At 39.3% G+C, this 24,309-nt stretch overlaps 2 protein-coding genes across 3 annotated transcripts; one reads left to right on the plus strand and one right to left on the minus strand.

The window, feature by feature from the left end:
• Positions 1 to 3,091: 3,091 nt before the first annotated feature.
• pkia (cAMP-dependent protein kinase inhibitor alpha) lies at positions 3,092 to 6,863 on the minus strand. The gene is made up of 3 exons (XM_073488895.1): positions 6,813 to 6,863; positions 4,358 to 4,535; positions 3,092 to 3,796 (listed from the first exon to the last, which is right to left on the minus strand). Exons 2-3 carry the CDS (start codon positions 4,506 to 4,508, stop codon positions 3,720 to 3,722), a joined length of 228 nt encoding a protein of 75 aa, XP_073344996.1. The 5' UTR covers positions 4,509 to 4,535; positions 6,813 to 6,863; the 3' UTR covers positions 3,092 to 3,719.
• A 1,714-nt stretch (positions 6,864 to 8,577) lies between these two features.
• zc2hc1a (zinc finger, C2HC-type containing 1A) lies at positions 8,578 to 20,134 on the plus strand. 2 transcript variants are annotated; one of them, XM_073488329.1, is made up of 10 exons: positions 8,581 to 8,649; positions 9,292 to 9,365; positions 10,577 to 10,693; positions 11,329 to 11,355; positions 14,239 to 14,380; positions 14,709 to 14,851; positions 16,062 to 16,167; positions 16,321 to 16,396; positions 16,863 to 16,967; positions 18,462 to 20,134. In XM_073488329.1, exons 1-10 carry the CDS (start codon positions 8,631 to 8,633, stop codon positions 18,595 to 18,597), a joined length of 945 nt encoding a protein of 314 aa, XP_073344430.1. In that variant the 5' UTR covers positions 8,581 to 8,630; the 3' UTR covers positions 18,598 to 20,134. The 2 variants fall into 2 exon arrangements, with proteins under 2 accessions (XP_073344431.1, XP_073344430.1); XM_073488330.1 differs by lacking the exon at positions 11,329 to 11,355 and having other exon boundaries at positions 8,578 to 8,649; positions 18,462 to 18,693.
• Positions 20,135 to 24,309: the final 4,175 nt, after the last annotated feature.

Consider the following 24,309-nt stretch of genomic DNA (forward strand, 5'->3'; position numbering starts at 1 on the left):
CTGGTCATTATTGTACCTGTGCACCTCCTTTTCATTAAAAAAAAAATGTAACTTGAAGATGTATTCCAGTTCTTAAATTAGACAGGATTATAAGAATGACTCAAAAGATGTTATGATAACCAATCATGGTTATAGTATGTAAGTGAGACACATGAATGTAAAATGTCTTTCAGTTCATTTTATCATCTGTTGGTAAAGCACGTGGACACGTGTGTCCTCTTATCACTCTTAACGTATTTATATAAGTAAGTTCACTCTTAAGCAAAGTCTATTTGATACGCTCCTGCGTTATCTTAGGCACATTACAGCTTTGTGAGCTTTGTGATGAAAGATTATACAATACACACATGCGCAATATACTATCATTTACATCATATAGACCTATAACCACAGTATCTATTTTAATCAGGAAAGGCTTGATAAAAACAGATTTAAAGAATGATCAGAATACATTTTTTGTCGTGCTCAAAACGTATGTGAATATATCAATGGTGACCTGGTGCAGTCAGAACAACTTGGAGGTCATTGCTATAAAAACACATTAGTAGAGATTATATGTATTTCTTTGATCATACTTCATTGTCAGTTTTCATTTTTTAACTTTTCTTGCATTTTCATTTTTATTCTATATTTTCTACTCGCTATCCCACATGACGAAATTGCTCTGGCCCAGTGACAAGCCACACAGCCTACTTACATTTGGCATTGAGCAATGAGTTACAGTCCACAGATGGTCCAGATCTGGTAGCCAGAACACGGGACACATATAGCCCATGACATTGCCATATCTCAGTCAGCTGTATGACCATAGCTGTCCCTATCATGTCCGTTCTATGTTGGAGGCAAGACTCATTTTAGTTTATTTAGAGAAAAATGAAGAAATTGAGAACGGCTGGTTTCTTTAAAGGACAACTCCACAAAAATGGTTGTTTACTGTTCTGCACCAAAACACCAGGTCAAATTCCATGAGGCAATAAACCTGATATGATGTAAGGCTGCCCTACATGCTAGAAAATGAGTTAGCCTCATTGTGCCTCTAAATGGGTAACTAGCTTGTTTTGTACTAGTTATACTTTAAATATGGGTCACGTAATAAAATAATTTTAATCTTATCCAACGTTTGGGAATGTCTGCAACTGGATGAGACTGTATGAGCAGAAAAAATGAATAAGAGCTATTATAACTTATTATTTCATTGTATTTAGTGTGTATTTGTTATAGTGTGAATCTTTTCTAATATGGTTTTGAAAAGTGTTACATAAAAATGAATAGTTACTTACCATCATCTTCAGACAAACAGTAGGTCTCTAATGACAGTATTTATCGTCTGTCATAGGCCTAATCACTATCTAATCACCAACACGGGCATAATCACTACCTTTTGTATAACATCGGCCTATAATTGTAGCGCACCAATCTTATCATATGGGTCAACATTACCAGTATATATCCCATCCAGCAGTAAAGAGCAGGAATGACCTAACAGTGTCTATTAACTAACAGTTAATTACCTATCATTTCAAAATTCAAATTTGATGAGTACTTCTAATGTCGTAGGTTTACTGTTGACCACTAGAGGGAGACAATGACCTTGTTTACGCAGCCCTATCCTCTGTCGACAGAACACCATGCATGTCCTGACTCGATTTTCATTTTTCACAGGTGAGATTTAATTGCACATCAACACTTACAAAGATCACAAAACTTAATATGGGGACATTATATAGCAAAGTCATTGACAACAGGGTGGCATGACTCATGAATGAGCTGCAGAAAATAACAACGATACAACATAAGATACAACATGATCGTTGGTGCTCTAGGTCACCTACAGTGCAAATAGTACTGGTCATTAAATCACACTGTACCTGATTCAGTGTATGAGTTCTTCTGGACCTCTAACTACAGTGTAGAAAAGCCCATTACACCTTTACTTTCAATGTGCCATTATGCCAGTGTTATATGAATCCCAGATTGTCCCAGTTTTAGAGTGCATTTCCATATATTTGACTGGTACGACAGGAACAGGCAGTGTAACATAGCAACCATTATAGTAGAGGGGTGGTTCTTTGTGAGGTTTAAAAGGGAAAGGTTGACTGACAAGAGAAATGGGAAATGCAAATTCATTCTAATGGACACCCCATAACACAGAGACGTATAAACACACCTCTGATAAGAAAAAATATCATTAATAACACACTAGTGTACTTGAGTGCAATCAGTTCTCATTTCCAAAAGCAAATCAATTATTTACCTCAATATCCGCTGTAAACTAATTAACATTTGAACCATATCTTCACACACACACACACCACACACACACTCAGACACACATTTGGATAAGCTGAACGGTAGTGCATCGATCTAGGATAACCAGGAAACCGTACAATATGGACACTTTTGAGTTATCTGAAAACTTTACATCTTGCACTTGAAGAGAACTCCAGCGTCCCATCTCCATCACACACTACAAAGGCTGAAGACTTCCACATGTCGCCAGCTGCAGACGAGTGGAATGTTTAAAGGTGAAATATGTAAGAGTTGGCCACCTTGAATTCATCCTCCACTCAAATAGGGGCAGCATATCACCAGAGAAACGTGTTTGTTTTACACATCCATGTCTGTAGCTTGTTAGCTCAGTTAGCCGTGCAGCTAGCTGGCCTACGAGGGGAGTGTTGGTGTTTACACCACTTGCACAGGAGCTTTGGGCCGGTGGGAGAAAGAGGTTTTCAGGCCCGCGGCTAGCTGGTTAGCATGCAAACAATATATAGATGTTATTCTATTGATTGAAATACATTTTTGAATGTTCTGAACTAAAAAACTGTACATATTGCACCTTTAAATATGATTTACGATAATATAACCAAACAGATTTAGTTCCTGAATAACTGCAAGAGTGAAAGTCAACCTCATAATGAAGGTTTAAATTATTAATTTAATGACTTACTACATACAAAGTTACAAAACGTTCACATTGTAAATCAAGCAGTACGACGCAAATCTGCTATATCTCACCTGACAGTATAAACAAAACATACAATGCCATCCTCCCGCCGGATGTTCAGTTTCACTTTAAAAACAGTGGAGTGCAGTTGTGAGATAATGTCCAGCAAGCTCACACAAAAACCAATAGATGGATAGAGCTAGATCCAAAGGGGATATTGAAAAAAGTGAGCACTGATTGATGTAAGAGGAGCAGAGGGAGGGTAGGTATCCAATCACTGTCCCCAGTTCCCTGGAAGTGTTTCAGCCACATCAGTGGAGATTGATTCAAGGCGAGGATGGCAGGGGGGGAGACCAAATCTTAACTCAGTGGATACACTTAAGCTTGCCCCAAAAACTCTGAACGGCCTCTTTTCCCTCCTCTCCTTTCCTCTCAGGACCAGTCAGTCAAACAAGGCTGGTTGTGGTTGTTGACATCAAGCCGCGTTCATCGTGCATCACACCCAATCCCGTGTCAGCAGCCATGACGGAAAGTCAGCAAGAAAAGGAGGCTTTTTAAAGAAATTGGAACAACCCCAAGTGCAGAAGGGAAACTGCGCTGCGGTTGCCATAGGGATGACTTCCTGATGGCTGGATGGTGGCAGGAGAGGATTTTGCTGTGTCTGTTCACAGTGATTAGATTAAACCGGCCGGTCAGAGAGGCCTAGCATCCAGGGATCAGGTGGAGGAGAAGAAGGGGCTGTTTGAGTTCACAAATGTCAGCAGCCCGTTGCTGCTTAGCTACCCTCAGCTTGAGTCTCCTTTTCTTCAGCTGGAGAGTCCTGGCTCTTCTCAGCGTCTTCACTCTCATCACCTGACATAAAAGAGAGAGGCAGACAGTCAGTTTAATGCACAAGTTACTGTGTACAAAGTCAGCGATGCAAAAGAGGACGGTTGATTCAGCGAGTAAGTCACCAGGAAAACAGCATGAACGGAAGTCACCAAGGTGGAAGAAGAAGAACCATAAACTGATGGTTTTCAGACATGTTTTAAGAGAAATAAAAATATCAGTTTATAAACAATTAGTCTGCTTTTAGTGCACGTACATGACTCTGGACAGCGAAAAGAATTAATATTAAGCAAAACATATTTTTGAGTGAAGTTGAACTCATTTTCAGTATACCTTTTCTCCCTTGGTGGCGATTAAGAACATTTTTTGACTTCATACAATAAGTAGTTGTTTTAAAGTAACAACATGCAGACATTAAAACTTTCTGAGTTTGGCACCCCCTGGTGGTAGTATTACAAAAGACAACGCACTGTCCACTGTCCATCCACACTCCATAGTCTACATAGATGTAGACACCAGACAATATTAAGCTGTTTGCCGTGGCACTGTGAAAATATGTGCTGTTATTACCATGATGCCTCTCACCTGACTTGTTGATGTTGAGCTGTGCCAGACTCTGTGACAGGTCAGCTGGCTCCTGCCCTCCAGGGCCTGCTTGGATGTCATGGATGGCATTCCTGCGGCCGGACCGTCGAGAGGCGATGAAGTCCTCATAGGTCGCCTCCACATCCGTCATCGCTAACACACCTCACCATAGCAGGGCCTGGCACACACAGCGGCACACACTTACCACAAGTGCACACAGACACACATGGACACAAATGAACACATTCGCCACATTTTTTTTAAAGGAAAATGACAGAAACGCTGAGAATTTGTGCGATTTGTCCAAGGCAGCTTCACACACATGGATGCATCTGCAGTTTGTGTTGATGTGAAGAAAGTGACACATGCACTCATTCAATACATCCCTCCCTCCTCTTATCTTATGACCTAATCCCCGATTAATCTATTTTAATCTCAGTCTAGGGTACAGGCGACACCAGTGACACGGAGGAAACAAAATTCTGCAGGAGGAATACTGGGCAATGGAATGAAAGCACAAATGAGGGTGCTGTTGAACTGATGCAATACAGCAGCCAAAAACACACACTCAAAGGGGTAATTATGGCACAAGGGAGGACAGTGCTGTATTCAAATGTCATCCCACTTAGAGCAAGCATGGAGCGTGATCAGAGCTGTGTTGCCGCAGAGATTTAGGTTAAACCCCTCTGTTGACATTTAACACTCTGTATCAATCTGCCCTTCAGCACTGAGCAGGTTCTGACTTCCCTGCCCCATTTTCACTAATTAAAATCCATCAGGCAGAGATTTTTCACAAACTTTATCCATTTTAAATATGTGCACTTGTATAATGTAGAAGAATACAAAGAAAAACAAGCCTCTCTGAAACTCAAAAGTCTAAATTTGGGGAATTTTATAGGGAAATTTGTAAAAATGACCTCAACTCCCACATGCATCTATAGTTATTTCCAGAGCTGTGCAAGCTGTGATTGACCGCGGCTATTTTTGGACTCCTGCTCTGTCATCATCTGAGCACGCTCCCACTCAGCTGTCATTCTCAAAATGGTGTCAAGACGGGCAAGACCCAACAGATGTTGTCCATGCACGATTGTCAGACTCAACATGGGGGAGCAAGAGACACAAGATGACTGTTTTCCAATATGAAAACGTAGAATGAGTGTTATCATCTCAGAGTCAAACAGTGATGCTGAGTCATCGTCAATAATGTGTTGCTGGGATTTGAAAGTGCCCTTACAAGCACTCCAAGTCATGTGTCAACAGACATATGAGGCACAAAATCTTTTATATGGAACATTTGCAGCTGAAAGTGACAGAAGATTCTTGACATGTGTTTCCTGTGCTCATATTCTATGAAATATTAATTTGACTGTTTACATAATTTAGTCACACTGTTGCACCCATGATGTGGAACATCAGCAGTGCGTGTGTGCATGTGTGTGTCAGTGTGTGTGTGTGCATGTGTGAGTACATGTCCTGCTCTTGTAGAGGCATGCTCGAGCTGTCCTTGTGGCTTTGCTCCCATGTGGGAACCAGAGCTCAGCTGGCCTGAACAACAAAACATCTAGCACACAGACTGCAAGCAAACAAATGATCAAATCGCTGAATTATACATCAGGCCAGGGGGCTCTGCCCTCTCTGTCAATGACTAAAAAGTGAAAAGAAAAAAAAGCAAACTAGGCCGCTCCTGGTCTGCAACCATTTGATTTGTTGTGCTGCCAAACAGAAAATTAGCAGTGAGTGTGGCAGCGGTGAGAGGAGTGCAGGAATGGAATCCAGTAAACTTATGCCAATGTTATTCTAGGTGGCCGGGGCGTAACTGGGAATGATGCCCAACACCCTCTCTGTTTCTCTCTAATGCACAAACAAACACTCCTTCACATCCATATAGCAAAAAGTACAAAAAATATTCTTAAATATAACATTACCAATATTTCAAAACCATTTCTATGTGAGTGTTATGATTTGTGTTATTTCCACAGCACCCTTAATCTATGGGCTACGGGATTATGACAGGATTAGTTAAGCAATTTATTAAACGCCCTTGCCTTGTGTCTGTATGAGCTGTCATTAGTCCACTGAAAACCTTTATTAGAGAACAGTCTTAATAATTGATGTCCTCTTGCATTTATCATATATTAAGTGCAAAGTGGAGGCTCTACAGCGCATCAAGTATGTAATCGTGCGCAATGGAGTCCTCTAATAATTTTCTTTTGTTGACACAGTAAAGACCCAGCCTAGTCTTTAAGACATGCCATTAATGGTGCAGTAGGATCGACATGCTCACACTGATTGCAATGATAAATCAACAGCCATACTGTATGCCTCTCTCTCTTGACAGACCCCCACAGAGCTCAGTCAGTGCCAGTAAACGCAGCCTGCATGGATATTACACAGAATTATGCTACCAGACACGCACACTCTAGTCCTACAGTTATTATTATAATCAGCAGGGTACCTGTTTGGGTTTAAGGGCTTCCGTACATTCGCAGGGGTCAATCACATCAGCTTGAATGCTACTTCGGTATTCCCCGTTGCACTCACGAAAGAGGATTTACCAACATCAAGCTCATGCCAGAATAGGCTACTACAGCTTCCGGGTACACATTTCAAAATAAAGCCCTTATTTGTGAACTAATACAGTTTGTCACTTATGTCAGCGTTTGAAATGAACTTTTTGCTTATTCAGCTTTTGATTTATTTAGTTTAATATTATAAATCAGATTGGTACTTGCATTGTTTCAATATATTTATTGGTGAAAATAAAAGAACTAGGATAGTAAAATACATATGTCGCAGTGGTATCCAGAAACTGTAGTGCCAACTGCACAGTTTGCATATAAGAAAGATAATAGGCTATTATCATTTCGTTATATTAAAGCTGCCAATCACGTGGTTGAGGAAAACATTAGACTGTTGAATAAGAAGTCTAAAAGGAGCTTCCTCATTCAGATAAACCCAGAAGGAATACTACCCTAACAATTTTCAATGAAAGCTAAAAGGACAGATGAACAGACAGGGCAGTTGTTGTTTATGTCTGCTCTGTGTGTGTGTGTGTGTGTGTGTGTGTGTGTGTGAGTGTGTGAGAGAGAGAGAGAGAGAGAGAGAGAGATCACAGACTCAGTGTGAGAACAGTGTTCTTGTTGTGATGAAGGCAAAGAGGCTATCCATTCCCACATTCACTGTGGTCTCATAGCATCTGGCTGTGAATTACTCCATTCAGAAGACACATGTGCTCAATATGCCAAACTGGGAACTTCCTCTGGGCTAGTGTTTGAGCAAACAAAGGCAACAAGGGGGCACACTCTAGTTAAATTGTTGTCAAAGTTGAAATAGAAAGTAAAAAGTCCTTATTTGATTGGCCACTCCTTGTATTGTGGGCGGAAAGTATACATACTGACTTTACTAAACTCAATAATACCATCATAAGTAGGATAAAATGTGTTTGTTATCTGTTTCATCAGGAAAATCATAAATCATTACTCGTTTTTATCTGGGGATGATAGGCTATTACTTCATTTTCTATTAATTTCACTATCTGTTAGACCCTTGAAACACCTGAATTGACTAGATTTCCCTAAAATGATGTAAGAGTACTTATTAATAATATCAAAATGGCAAAAGTGATGTCCTTATTGGCCATATTGGGAGATCATGATGTGAATGGGAAAACAGGGGTTGCCTCCCATGCCCCACCACTGTTCAAAGTACACACTGCACTGACACGACCCGCGCAGTAACAACCAATGAAATGCTCGGATGTTAGGACATGAAGCGGCATCAGACAATCAAGTTGCTATTGGTTGCCAAAGATCAGTAATGTCAAGATAAGTCATTTTCAATCCCAGCCTACGAAAACCCTTTGTCTGTTAGACCTGAATTATAACGTCGCACGAATACAGGAGCCTACAAACAGAATGTGAATCGTTCATTATTTAGAATAGCAAAAAGCTGATGCATTAATGAGGGAAATGCGTGAGAAAATGCTCGTAATATAAAGCATATAATATAAAACATAGCAACATTGCGTACATAAGTAAAAAACCTGCCAAGCAAAGTGTGTACTTGTCACAACACTATCAGAGAGCCTAGATATTGCTGCCTTCTATGGGTTTTGTAATGTTTTTTAAGAAATAGAGGAAATGCCACAGATTTTGAGACCTTCTCGTTTGTGTTTTTGCGAAGCCGGAAGTGCACAGCGATGAGTGCTCTCACTTCCTCTGTCATGTTTTGCCGTCTGTAACAACAGCAGCAGCATCAGACAAGAGATAACCTAATGATGGAAGAATTTGAAGGTGAGAGAAATAACTGTTCAGGCGTTCATTTGAGCTGTTTTGTAGCCACGTCGGGCTCACAACTTCTCTGTATTTATCTTTACAATTTGGCGGAATCATGTACTGTTTTAGCTAACCAGTTTTTGTCAGCGACCTCCCTTTTTGTTTGGGATTTAGCTTAAGTAATGCTAGGTAACGTCAGGGCCAAGGATGAAGCTAGCCGCTGACTGTATGGGTGTGATCTCTGCGTTAGCCATAGAAGCTATCCAGTGTTAGCATGCTGCTATCGAAAGAACATGATTTAGCTTCACGTTAGGACGGCAAGGAACAGTTGGATATTATTTGTTTTGAATAATGCCTGTGGACACGAATATTTGAATATCTAAAATTAGCTCACATAATGTTGACTGACTTGCATGTTTCCAGCATTTGGAAATTATTGGTGGAATCCGTGTAAAATTAACTAATTTGATGACATTAACGTTCGGCCATTGTCCCAACAATGCATAAACATAGTTCGTGAGAGCATTGTTTCATGCATGTTTGACTAAATACGACAACTGTATCAGTATGACAGGGGTAGTCAGCTGATGTCTGACTTTTCTGCTTTCCGTGACTTAACCTCCTTCACTAATATCAGAATTTCATCTCTTATTATTGCAGAGGGCGAGGCTCCTCCTGCTGAGGATCTGATTCAATGCCACATCTGTAAAAGATCTTTCTTCCCCAAAGTCCTGGTAAAAAAAAAAATCTCTCCTCTGTCATTTCTAACGTATCTTAATTGAGATATGAAGGGATATACTGTGGTAACCAGAAGAAACGTACAGGGTTGTATGAGCAGATGCGTTTTGAAGATGATTTAGTTCAACTAAAACCTGAGACTTGATGGCCAATATTGTTCGCTAATATAGTGGCTTTGTCGTGTTAAGCATGCACTAAGACTTTACTGAGGTTGCTGTGGTGGCAGTATTTCCCACAGTTACTGTCAGCTGACATGATATCAGCTGTTTGGTTGTGTCATTGACTAAAATCAAAATAGCCAGTAGGGCATTGTGATGAGACATTTGTGAAAGGTAATGTGAAAGATTTTAGACTACCTGATTTAAAAACCGTGCTGTTGGACTGAAATGTGTTCTTAAATTTAAACCTGGGAATGCAGATTGTAGATAATGTTTGCTATATAATAGAATCTATTACCAGGGTATGAAACTGAAAACAAATGCTAGGTTTGTGCATTTGAAGCTATTTCAAAGGAGCCTCTTATAACACTGAGATACACTGTTGCACTATTGACTTATTTATAATTGATTGATAATGGAGTAAGGCATTTTGTACAAGGGGTTGCCAATGTAGTAATATTACAGATGGATAAAAACGATTATAACGCATATTTTTATTAGAAACAATGTATTCCCCATCATCACAACGTTACTATTTTAACATGACTAAACGTAATGCAGAGTTGGGTTTTGCCACATCAAAGCTACATTGATTTCAATAACTGGAACATATTGTTTTACAGTAATGCAAATACACACATTAATGATTTTATGTAAGTACTCATTAGTTGACAATGGCTACATTGATGTAGGAGCATTATTTTGCTAGCGTCTGTGTATTATGTGGGTATATGTACTTGTGTCTACATTAGGAGGTTTGAAACAATTGGATGCAACATTCAGTAGATTACTGAAAGTAGTTTCTCAGTTAGATTTCAGTTGAAAGAAGGGTTTGCATTCTTTACTTTGCAGCTGAAGCCACAGAAAGTGTGTTTTTCATGCTATCTGCCCCTTACAAAAACAACATTTTTGAAACGTGATTGAATGTAAATGAGAGCCACGATATTGGCAATAGGATGACGGCAAGTGTTTCCAAAACATGTGGAATTAGATAAGGTTTTATGGTGTATAGTCCTTGTGCATTGCATATTGTTTTGCTCTTTTTACAGGAGAAGCATGCTAAAATTTGCCAAAAGACAGTGACCAAAAGGAGGAGAGTTTTTGATTCCAGTAGACAGAGAGCTGAGGGCACAGACATCCCCACACTCAAGCCCATCAAACCAAAGGTAAGACTACACCTTTGGAGGGGGTTGGAAATCCAACACGAAATTCCAAGAGAGTTCAATTTGACTATTAATGGGAGGAAAAAACTGCTCAAAGTTATACATGTCAGTCTGGTAATTCTGTTGGAAGATTTGATGAATTTAAGATGCATTTTACATGTTGTCCAAAACATTGTTGTCACTAAACATTTTTATACACTTATGGTACTTTTCATCCACTTTCATGATAAAAATAGCCCATCTACCTTTAATCTGAAACCATTAATCCATTCATCTATTCACTATACATATCTACACTAAAAGACTTTGAGTAATGCTTTGGACAGTGCTATTTAGAAATAAATATTACCTATCACAATTGACAAGGCTGTAGATTTTTAGGCCACACAGCTCAGAACAGCAGAGCTACTGCCATATTTATGGCCTTGTTTATCATCAATCATCTGAACAATCGCTATAATTAAATTCAACTTAAGTCACTGGAACCCAGAAGAGAATCAGCTGTTAAAATATACTCAAGCCTATGATCATTACTGTGGTGAACAGCTCATGTTTTCTTTGCTGTTCCATTTAGGTAATTTAGTGTTCTGTGTTGGCAGATTATTCTCAAATGTGAAACACTCTTAATTGTATTTCAGTCACAAAGTTCATCTTCTTCAGAGAAAGTAAGTTGATTCGACTTTTTTTCATTTGTCCTTTCTTTCTGTATACATGATTTTTAGTTGGCACAGTTAAACCACTGATGCCCAACAGGCACTCTCTCACTGTTTCTGGCTTTATAAATACTGATTTTCCTTGCTTTGAATCATTGGCTCAAATAGTCTGGAGGTGGTATTAGTTTAAAAGTCACTGAAGCTGTGTTTTTTTCCTTATCTTCCCACAATATACAACTGACAATAATCAGTTGTTCCCTATTGTAATTGTATTTTCATTTTCTTTAACCACTGTCTATCGTCGAAAGCTGCATGGATTCTTTTGAACCTGTCGTAGACTCTCTTGCTCTTTGGCAATTCATCTTAAAATCACAGAGCTTTATTAATGGCACCACCTTCATATAGGTTGTCAAGAAGTCTCACAGCACTTTAGGTGACTCTGAGTAACCAAGACTTGCTCATCCTTTTTGTGCCCACTTCGAAGTTCGTTGCCAGGCAGTAGTTGAAGGGTGATTAGGCTATTTTTTTAAACCTGGGCCCTATGTTCATATATTTTGATATGAAAATGACTAATATACAAAAAGTTTTGGAATTGGTCCAGGTGATCGCTCAGCCAACAGTCGCAACACTGGCTGCAATGGCTGCAATGCAGTGAGGGCAATTTTAAGCACCAAAGTATGTCCAATAAAAGTGTTTTTTTTTTTTTTTTTGCCACTGACAGGCTCAGACTGTTATTCTGAGTGTCTGACACAATTACAGAAACGATTCTCTCACAGATAGACCTTTTTTGTTGAAGAGTAAGATCCCTTTTTGTTTAACCAACAGCTCCTATTTAACCAAATCCAACAGACTCCATTTATATAAAGTCATTTTATCATTGTCAAACACACTCAATTCAAACCCAATAGAAACAAAAAAACACCTGAGAAAGAATGTCTTTGTTCGTCTTTCCAGTGTTTTCACAATCAGCTCTGGTATGGTCAAAATAAACCCTTAATCCACTGTGTTAGATGCGAAAATATTCTGGCTTTACACGCTGTTCTCCCTGCTGGTTCTCTGATGTCCGCACCTCTCTCAATGTTTTCATGTCTAATACTATAAGCCAAACCAGAGTTGGTGATTGTTGGAACAGTTTGAAGACGAACAAGCATGGTTTTGGTGAGTTTTATTTTGTTTCTGTCAAGTTGGAATGAAGTACATGATAAAGTTATTGTTTCTGTAAATGGAGTCTGGTGGATCTGACTGCCAGCAGCTGAGGATATCTGCTTTAACAATACTGGAATTCCCCCCTAAGAAAATACAACCAGAAAAATAGATATAATCTTTCTTTTTCTTGGCTTCAAGTAACTGCAGCACAGTCACTTTATCCTCTCACTGGAGGCATTCACAGAACATACATCAAGTTGTTTTATGATACTCTCCGTATCACATCATTGACATCATTAGGATTTAATATTCTGTGTATGTGTGTGTATTTATTGTAGCATGCAGTCAAGGTCTTGGAGAATGAGGAATATACAGTAGATAGTGTGTGGTTAGAGGGAATAAAATAAATAAGTTTGAGTACACTCAAAATGATCTGTGTTTGCCAGACAAATGGTCTCAATGAACTTGAGACCAAACTGAAGACGGTAACCGTATATCGGAGGAAGTAGGAAGTAAGCAGGGTTATCATGTTGCCACAGGAGCAGCTCAGCGGACATGCAGTGAACTAATTCTGTCAGAAGTCATCAGCTTTAGATGACACACAGACTGCCACAATGGAAAGACAGGGGGCTTGTTTTGTTTTTGTTTTTGTTTTTTTCAACATATCAAGGCTGAACAGAAATAAAGTTCATTAGTTATGAAGCAATGACTTCAATAATAGGAATTTCCAGGCCCTAATAATGGAGAAATAAGAAAATAAACAATAATGTTTTGGAGCTTTAGAGGCACTGAGAGGGGAAGTGACCTCAGTTGATATTTGTGTTTTTTTTTAAGGCGTTTCTCAGACTACAAAGCCAAAGCCGTCATCTCCTTGAACGGTCACCAAAACCCGTAACTTAAACATTGTAGAGCTGGTCCTGTATATTAGCAGCTCACAAAACTGACTAACTACCCTTTCACATAACTGCAGTTGTCAATATGACCAGATTTATTGTGATTTGTTGGTGTTGAGCAAGACGAGTGGTTTAACACAAAACTAGATGGTGTTTTACTTTATTTACGACGAACTGTGACTTTCTTGACGTGAAAAAAATATCTTTTAAATTGAAAAACATCATATGTGTTGTTCATGGCACAATTCAAGCGGGATCAAAAAAATGTTTGTTTTTTTCTCCATTCACTACCATACATATTTTTTCTAAAATAAGGTCCCATGAGGGACACCGGAAGAGGGGTAACTTCAGCACTCTGTAACGGTCTCTGTCTGGCTCTCACTCGTGGAGAGGGATCGGAGAGGAGAGCTATGACTGCTACCACATTACTGTTGTTTGGTCCTGTTATGTTGCTTTGTGGGTTGAAGTGTGGGACATTTCTCTTTTATTTGATAAGTGAAGGATCTGTTTATTTGTCAGACTGTACGCCATCAGACCGACACACCCGTCCCACGCTTCTGGTTTACACTTTCACACGAGTCAGCTCGCCTCTGTTTAGGCTCTGTTACTACCTCTGCTGGTGGATCAGAGGCGGAACGAAACTGTCCCATCATTCATTCATTCATTCATTCATTCATTCATTCATTCATTCATTCATTCTTTCATAAATACGACGAGGCGGAATATCAGCACAAGCATCCTGCTTTGAAAAAGCAGTGTGAATCGGGGTAGTGACAGCGGCAACAGCTGTCCAAAATTTGTTTAAAAAAAACAGGCTGGTGTAACAGGGCTTCTCCTCTGTGTTACCTCCTGCCAGGCAGAACCTCCTAAGAAGCAATCCAACTGGCGCAAGAAACATGAGGACTTCATCGCTACCATCCGGGCTGCCAAGGTAGTCACTCAGGTCATTAAGGATGGAGGACCATTACCCCCACCCCCTCCTCCTACTTATGACCCAGGTAATGGGTAGCTCTATAGAAAAGTGGAAACAAGAACCAAAAGAATGTATGAATGTAGAAATACAGAAAGAATGTAGAAAAAACTACTACTGTATTATGAGTACTGTTAAGAAATGTATTCATTTTATTGTGTTACAAAACAGCTGTTTACAAGGGCCACAGTTAAGTAAAAGTAGAAAACATTATTTACAAAAAGGAAATGGTATAGTCAAATCTTCCTTATGCAACAATACTTCAAATTGTCTATATGCAGGATTTGTGTCACTGTAGCAGTTTTACAGTAGATGCAGTTCCCGGTATATTTTCTCACCACCTGTTTTGTCTCTAGACTATGTCCAGTGCCCCTACTGTCAGCGGAGGTTCAACGAGAATGCAGCTGACAGACACATCAAGTTCTGCCAGGAGCAGGCTGCCCGTATGCCCAGCAAGGGCAAGACAGGAGATTTAAAAAAGCAACCTGCTCGCACACAGGTACACACATGCACAGGTGGTGACTGTATGTGTACACTAACAGACAATTTGTGTTTTTGTGGAAACATAATCTGTGAGTTGACTTTGGTTGAACATTTGAGGGCTGACCACAACCCTCATTTAAATCTGGTTGTCTTTTGAACATAAGACACTTTAACAGTGTTAGCACTTGATAGTATGAAAAGATTATTTATGATATGTTGAGTACACGCACACACATACGTTTTTGGTTCTAGCTTCCCTCCAATCATGAAAACAGCTTTGTTAATCTACAGTTTTCATAACTGAGTGTATGTATAGATAGATACACAGCCACTCTCACCCAAGTACTGTACTTGGCCAGGCAATTCTTAATTCCATGTAATGCCAATTCTTTATGGTTAAGAAGCATTGTTTTTAATCCATGACACTTCCTTGTCTGTTATTACCATGGTGAGACACCTACTTTGCAGCAGGCATAGAATTACCACCGTCACTTAGCAACAGTTAATTAGGCAACCAATAAAAGCAGCAGGGTCCAAATGATTTTGGTTTTAGACGTCTGCTTTTTCCAATTTGATGAGAAAAACATTTTCCATTGCCAATTTCCCAGTGTGCCATGTAGGAGTACATTTTTATATTTGCTATGGATCAGTCAGTTTTTTTTTCTATTTTCGTTTGTAAAGCCAAACCACGTTTGGGCATTCACACACACACACACACACAAACACACACACACATACAGCTACGAGCCATATTTGTTAATGCTTTGCATCTCATGCTATGAGCACTTGTTTAGTGTTATATACTTATTAATTATTTATTTTCAAATCAAATCAAATCAATCTTTATTTATATGGCACTTTTCATGCAGTTTTGCAGCACAAAGTGCCTCACAGAGGGTAAAAACAAACAAACAGTGCAAGACAACATCATAAAAAACCCCAAGCCTCCCACACCCATAAACATACACACAGATACACAGTTACATACACACTCACGTACATACATAGACATACTGACATACATACACCCCCACACACACAAACATACACACACCCACAGACATACACTAGTTATTGCTAAGGAGACATGGCTCGGCACAAAGATCAGAGGTGAGGAACAGCTACCTTTGGGGGCCGTGCACACCGAGAGGAATCAAGGTCCATGACTGCAGGGGCGCCACCAAAAGGACCGCCCCAGCCCACTCTCTCTCTCTCTCTGTCTTCAGTTCAAGCCTTCTACTCCTGCAAAGAAGGCTGACGCTCCTGCTGTGTCAACCATCCCTTCAGCCTCCTCTCGTTTACCCCAGAGATCAGGCCTTGGACAGCCCAGTGGTGAGGCCACAGCTGTGCTGATTGTGCATTCTGTGTATTTGTGCCAGATTTTTTTGAATCATGCAACACTGGTTGTGCTACAATTATACATGGACCACAGTGACATGTGTATGTATGACTTGCTAATTTTTTTTTTTCTCTTTCTTGCTCTAGGAATCCCATCTAGTAAGACCTCTTCTGCAGGTTCAATGAGGAGTAATCCCTCCGGCCTCACAAGCCCTCCATCAGGGTCATTACACGCACACGCACACATACACTACAATGCCAGATAGCCGTACAGACAAGTCATAGGCATTTTTGTTTGCTGCATTTGCACATTATTGAGGAAAGTATAATGTTATATGTATATATGTTTGAGTCACTGTAGCCCTGTTATGATCTCATAATTACATTTCAAAGTCCTACTAACTGTATATTAGGAGGGGGAGAAATGTATATTAATGTAGTATCCCCAAGCCATTTTATATGTAGTTTCTGTGTTTCTTGTATTCAATAGCGACTACTTTATGATAGAAAGACATTATCATAAAACATTAACACTATATTTGACTTAACTGATGGCATTATAAACATGTCACATCTGTGAATATCATGGGTCAGTGGCAGCTTAAAATTTCTGTCTATGAACCCAATCCTCCAAGTGGTTTGCATTTGACACGTACTTGTCTGGATTCTCCCCACATTTTTGCCCTCAGTGTGGGAAATAAGACCCGAGCAGTGAGCTCTGGCTATGGCTCTGTGAGGAATGCTCAGTCTGGAATAGGTCTCAACAAGAAGAAAGTAGACACCTACATATCTAGGTAAGCCACTTCACTCACACATTTGCTCCAAAAAACGCAATACTGCAAGAATGAATGAAAAGCACAATACAAGCACCATACAGTCTAACTAAACTAACCTGACCTCTTGTGGTTTGTTGGTGTATTACATACACTTTCTGCTCCCATTCTGTAAGCTGTTGTGTAACTGTATGCAGTTTTACAAAATTCAGCTCTAATTTGACTTACAGATATTGTAAATTTGGCTATAGTTGATTTGAATTTGCTTTCTTAGTTTCTTATGTGCATGGTCTAGCAGAATGATGCCTTAAACAAAAGAAACTATGCAGCTTGCATAATTATTATGTAAAACATTATGCAAGCTGTACAGCTTAAGGTTCTGATTAACATAGGTGATACTAAGAAAACACTCTGATTAGTGTCACATACAATCATCATTGATGTGGAAAAATGTGTACACCTGGTCAGTCCTCACTTGGATGAATAAGGGTGATTTCACACCTGTACTTCGGTTCATTTGGTCCAGACGAAGGGAAAAATATTTTATTTGTATCATAACATATGTTGTTTCTCAAAAATGTGTAACTCTAAAAATGTATACGTATGGACTCTCAGAGTTGTGTTTTACAAGTTTCAGTTGTTAAAACTGTGTTGAAAAAATAAGATTGCCTTCTGAAAGGTTCACGATCACCAGATTAATTTATTATTATTGATTTAACCCTATGAAATCGTGCCAAAATCACATATCTATTATCAAAAATCCTGTGGTTGCTCAGCCTGTGTAAGAGTCACCTTTTTGAAGCGGTTTCGGTTCGGTGGGCACCAGTCCTATTCCACTTTCACATCTGTCTAAACAATCTGCGCTAATCAGGAACATGCACCAAGGTCTGTTTTATCCAAACCAAACATGTTAGGTGTGAAAGCACCCTAAGAACATATTATCATATATATATAGCTTGTATACATGGACACAGTCAAACTTTACCTAAACGTAATTGCTTTTACTCAACTTTATACAGCATATCCCAGGTCTTACAGAGTCACGTATAATCTCACCACTTGGCAGGAGGCAAACTGAATAACTCTCAGTCAGTGTTGTTTCTTATTTAATATAATCAAGGGAGAGAAACATTTCCAAGGTCCCATCTTATCTTTAACCCTGAGCACCACAGCTTTCCAAAACAAAGCATGCCAACTACCACAACCATGAATGAATGAAGAGCTTGAAGTATCCCTTGTAGGACAGCTTGAAGTACTTAATCATTAAACTGAAATCCCTACCTACTATTATCACAAAAGTAAAACATTTACTTCCATCCATTTTAAGGGGTTTGAGGTAATTTTTTGTTTGCATGTTTTATCACTGTCTTATATTGACTTATATGATACACTAATAATAGTGAGGTGTAAAGAATCTATTAAAATCATCAACACTGCACTGTAATATCATTAATAACAACTCAATGTACGTTTTTCTTAAGCTTGCTGCTTGGTCAACTTTGTTACATTTCTCAGGAATGATGTCGATAGCGTGAACGAAGTTGGAAACGGCGGGATGAAGAGCAAGTTCTGTCATGCTTGTGGGACCAAGTACCCTGTTGAATCCGCCAAATTCTGCTGTGAGTGTGGGATCCGGAGGATGTGTATCTGATGGAGGTCGGAAGGAGGAGAAACCAGAAGAACGTAGGGATGCTCCAGTACTCAAACTAGCATCAGAGGGTTTCACAAAGCGCTATTAAGAATTTTTAAAAAGTCATATACATCTGTACTTTCACACTTGGGTCTAATTTCACGGCAGTAAAGTGGTTTAATCGGCAGGAAACCCTATGATGCTGTGTTTTCTTCTTCTGCTTCTTCTTCTTCGAAATGTTTGTTTAGCTGTTTAATTGCTGTACAATTTCGGAGTAGTACAAATTGATGGATCTCAGCTGTGAACTGATCTGGTATAAAGTTATGCGAAACTGTGTGATATGGTTGACACAGGAACAACCCATCCAGTTAGCTTTTAATTAGCTTCCTTCTTATTGCTGAAATTGCCCACATCGCTGCTGTTTTCACCATCTCAGACACATGAACATCATTGCCGTGAAATGAGTCTGTTTTATTACAAAAACTTAATTTAATATTGTCACTGGACAACAATTAATATTAATAATCCTATAGAGCAGAGACAATATCAGCAAGGGAAAGCTATTGAGGCATCTTTAGACAAGGTTAGGGAAGAGAGTAGATACAGGCTCAGAGGTGGGTTGTAAAAGAGTGAAAAATGTAAGATGACTCATTAGCGGTGCATGCCATATCTCCCCTATATCTCAGTCCCTAGTCAGACGTGACCTGAAATGCATTCCCGAATCATGTTGGCTTCCGCTTAGTCACAAACAGAATCTGTTCCCGATGATGTGCAATATGATAGACTACTGAAGAAAACAGTGTGGTTTCTAAAATTAAATGTTTTGGAATTTTTGGAAAGATTGTCATCTTGTTTTGACAGGGACCAGTCCAAAAACGAACTAGCTGTCAAAAGGTCAGTGCTCCCTTTAAGGTCACTTTACAGTCAAAGTTTGTAACTATCATAGGCCTGACTTTTCTAGACAAATGTAGCATTTGCTCAAACCTTTTTAATCCCATATACAGTGTAATGAGTTATTTATTTTCTTATGCCCTTTTTACTCAATGAACAATGACTGCACCTTTTTTTGTTAATGCTCTACAGAATTACAATGTTTTTATTTGGATTTGCATGAAAACCTAAATGCACCTGGATGTGTTGCAGTTGCTTTTTCCATGTCAGTGTTTCTATTGAGTCAGTATTCAATGCATTACGATATTTAAAGTCAATAGTACAGGAACACTGACCTAATTTTACATGCTCTGTAAGGGGAATGGTTTATTTCTCTGCTTGATATAACAGACACTATTTGTGACCCCACACAGTTCAGTTACAGGTGGAACACTAAGAGGTAAACCGTTAATGTTCATTAACAGTGATTTTGTTTGATAATCTTTAAGGTGTAAGGGTTTTGTTTCAAGTTCCATGAAGCAAACTGTATTTATTTTACATGGCAAGAAATGTTGAAACAGACTGTATTGGTGTGTTTTCCTCTACTGATTGCAACATTTGTTAGCCTGGATACGGTTGTGCACTTAATTCCATGTATATCCAACATCAATAAATTTCTATGACAACAGCTGTGACAGAGTTGTGAGAGTGTCTGTTGAAGAGAGAGGAAGTATACAGTCGTGTAATCGCATATCTGCAGGTCCTTTTAAGTCTTAAATTAAATTTAAAAAATATTAAATCTGACGTAACTCACTGTAATAAACATAAAAACTTACCTCTGCACAGAACCACATATATACCACTTATGTACATTTTTACATAGCTGCAATGCTTTAGTAAGAAAAAGATGGATTTGTCTAAAAATTAATTGTCTTAAATTTGGTTAAAATGATCTTAAAAAGCATTTAAGTGTCTGCTAACTGTAGATGACCTGGTAATACTTTCAATCACATAAAAAACTACGCCTTTGCTTTGTTATCATATAAATACATTTGCAATATGTATGCCATGGGTCATAAACATTTATAGTTGCTTTATGTGCTTAAAAGCAAATATACATTTAACAAAAGAAAATTAAACACACTATAATGCATGTATGTATTTGTGATAGGAAGAGAAAATGGCTGCTACACTGAACGTGGTAGCTGGAACCAGAGAATTGGGAACCAGGAGTCAAAGGCTGCAAGCTTATGTGTTTGTGTTTTTTTGTGTTTCTGGTTCACAAACCAACAAATGGAATTATAAAAATGAAATAATGTAAAAACAAAAAATGTGGCTTTCTTTGGCTCACCACGCTACAGTACATTCCCCATAAGATCTTTCTTTTATAATTAGGCAGGCATCATTCATCAAAACCCCACCTGAATGCTTCTCAGATGTATCCCAGAAAGGAGTCACTTGTGCAAGCTAAACTCAACCATCTGTGACAGAATATGCTTTCAAAGTATCAATCATGCTCAATGATTAATCAGCATAATGTCCTCTAAAAGAGATGACTTGACACAGAGCCTAAAACAACTCCCAGAAAAAGAAAAGAAAAAAGAGCTCTAGATAACTAAGATAACAACGATGTGCCAGGGCTAGTCATTCTCATCCAAAGTGAAAGCAAAACTCTATTTGAGCACCTCAATATTTCCTGTTCATGCTTGAGCAGTCGTCACTAAGTGCAAGTAATGTCGAAACAAATTTTTTTCACAATCTAACCGCTTTAAAAAAAAAAAAAGTTTGCAACTTAAAACCTTAAACAGTTTCCCTTTTTAAATACACCTTCCCAAAGAGCTTCTTTGCATTGTACCGTGTGCACCTTTTATGTCCATAAGAGATTCCTGTGAAATCTGCATTGTAGTGGGTGATATATGCTGCACAGCACTGTGTGAGAGTCAAGTTCGTTCGGCAGCCTTGGAACTTTTCCAGTTGGCTTAGTAGCTTGTGTCTGTGTAGCTTGGAAACTTATCTGAAGAGTCAGTAGTCATACAACACCAAAAACAGCTGCAAGAGATATATACTGGTACTTGACAGGATAGCTTAAATGAAGTGGAAGCTACCTCTTGCTTAATCCGATGAAGGACTACATAGGAGAGACAGGATGTGTAAGTTTTTTTGCTTCACAACGTGCTGGAGCTTGGTCTCAGGTCGCCAATAGTGTATTCAGCATCTGGTAGCATCCATTCATGGTAGACACGATTGCCTTAGCTTTGCAAAGTTCCTTCCTGATTGTTTTCCGTTCGTTCCTCTTTTGTCTCTTTGCCATCCTCTTCGTCTTCAACCTCACCTTGGGTTCTGTAGTCTAGTCAACAGTAGTCAACAAACAAACACAATGTACCAATTAGTGTTGTGTTTAGTTTTGTAATCTCATGAACATCAGTTAGGTTAAAGTGCATATTTATCCCTTATCAATTTAAGGTCAAACAAGGCCCACTCCTTTTTCAAAATCTGACTGAATTCATCTGAAGGTTCAAAACAAACCATGCGTGAGACAGTATTTTAAATCTATGCTGGTCTGGTGAGGCCTGAGGCCCTACAGTGGTGCTGGTTTGCTCTGCTGTATGACTCAGACCTCAACTATGAGCATGAATCATCAAATTTGATTCTGATCCGAAACTGTTCAAAATTAAATATGTCACTGAACCAGGATTGGAGTAGAGTGTGGCATCCTGTGAAATCTTTGGAAAATACTCATCACTTAAATTCCAATTTGTTTCATTTCTACAGCATGTTACAGAGCTAACAAGCAAATATGGAAACATTATGTCTGCACAGTTTATGACATTTCAGTGTGACTCAGAAAGAAACTTGAAAACCTTGAGGGGAATATGTTACCAAAACCAAAAGGCTTCCAAATGACTATGTTGATTTCTAGTTCCTCGTTCCGATAGTCCCTTCACAAATGTTTTGTTCCTTACAGTGCACAGAGGCATAAAGTCGACCTCCTGTTTTCTGTTGTAGCTTGCCTCGCACCAAGTTGTCTTGTGTGAAACAAATAGACTAATGTTTGGATACTCACACAATCGACCGGCTATGTTCAGTGAGTCACCCACTACAACAGCCTGCCAACATTCCACTGATCTCCCAAATAATGCCAAAGTCTCTCACATAGAAAGTAAAATAATTTCATAAGAAAAGTACAAAGAAGAAACTACAACTACACATTTAGATTTATATTAACATGCTCAGACTTACCGGCCTCTTAGGACAAGGGCAACGTATTGAGTTTAGGACGGATCTGGCCAGTGTTTCTGTGTTGGGAAGCCCTAAATTCTTCATTTTGCACGATAGGCTGTGCAGGTTGCTCACAATAACCTGAAAAACATCGGTATATGAGTCATTTGCAACATGTCACTCAGAGTCTACACCCTTTGTGACCACAAAAATTCGACCCTATGATTAGTGGCACAGTCAATGATCTCTATAAACAGATATCTGCGCATGAATGTAGAAAATATGTTGGTATCAGAAGTGTTCTGTTCCCGCGTGTAGTCTGAGTTGTATTGACCAATCATGTTTGAGCTGGTTTTGGCTGCATGCAGGTAAACAGATGAATACAGAGCTAAAGAGGTGGCTGACTGTGTGGAAGACAGTGTTTCACTGGACGAACTTGGCCAAATGATGGATGGATGCTCCAGGGTAGGCTTGCTGTCTCAAGCAAATCCATCACACAGGTGTTGAATGAGATTAATATGTGCTTTTCTTGTGGTCTGGAACAGTGAGATCGTTGGACTTGCCAACCCTTATGGGCCCCTTTGAGGTTTTGAATCTGCCTATGTGTAAAGAAGTTTTGGAAATGGAGTTGCTGCTGCATATACAGCGATGAACCCCAACATTAACAACACTGACAGGTGGAGTGAAAAACTGGATGATTTCGTCACAATGCAATGTGCTCCTGAGAAACTTTTGAGAAACTTCCTACTGAACATCCTCAGGATGTGTCAGAACAAGTCCGGTCCATGGAGGCCCCACCTGGCTACCCACAGGACTCAAATGATCCACCGCCAGACACCACAGGACACCCACAGAGTCCTGTTGCCATGCCTCAATGAGTCAGACTCAAGTCTGATCCATGGATTGGACTTGTTCCAGCACATCCCAGAGGTGGTCAACTGGGTTGAGAACTGGGGAAATTGGGGGGCCTTGAGCTCTGAACTCAAGGACTCCCCCCCCAACTGAACAGTTTTTGCAGTGTGGCAGGGCACATTGTCCTTCTGGGGTGGGTAGTGCCATCAGGGAACGCTATTGCCACAAGGTAATGAACTACCACAAGTATTTGGGTAGGTGGTGCCAAGACCCAAGCTTTCCCAATGAAACATTTTATTGGATCAAGATGATCAATGTTAATCATTTGACTTGTCAGTGTTTGTAATGTTGTGGCTGTGTATGTACATGCCAAATAAAGAGCAGGGGAAGGGTCTCTGTTTTTATGGTCACCTAGTATAAATCTTTGATAACATTTTAGGCTCAAAAGCATTAGAAATGATACCAAGCAAATGACTTAATAAAAAGGAAAGGAAATACATGTACATAAAAAACATTTTAGCTTACATCTACAGAATAATTATTACTCACCACCACATCGTTGGACGTGCAGTTCTGTAGCCTGTATATCTTCTTAGGGCAGGATATGGTTTGCAGCAAGGTTGTGATATTTTCTCTCTTGAATGAATGGAAGTATTACAGTGGTAGATATTAGTCACACAAATACAGATTTTACAGAATAGGGCAGCTAGTTTCAAGTCTAAACTTTTGTTAATTATTAAATTGTCACCCACCATCCACTATCCACTATCAGTTTTAATCTGATTTACTTTT

This window comes from Pagrus major, chromosome 19 (genome assembly GCF_040436345.1).
Source record: "Pagrus major chromosome 19, Pma_NU_1.0".
In the NCBI taxonomy this organism is placed as follows: Eukaryota; Metazoa; Chordata; class Actinopteri; order Spariformes; family Sparidae; genus Pagrus; species Pagrus major.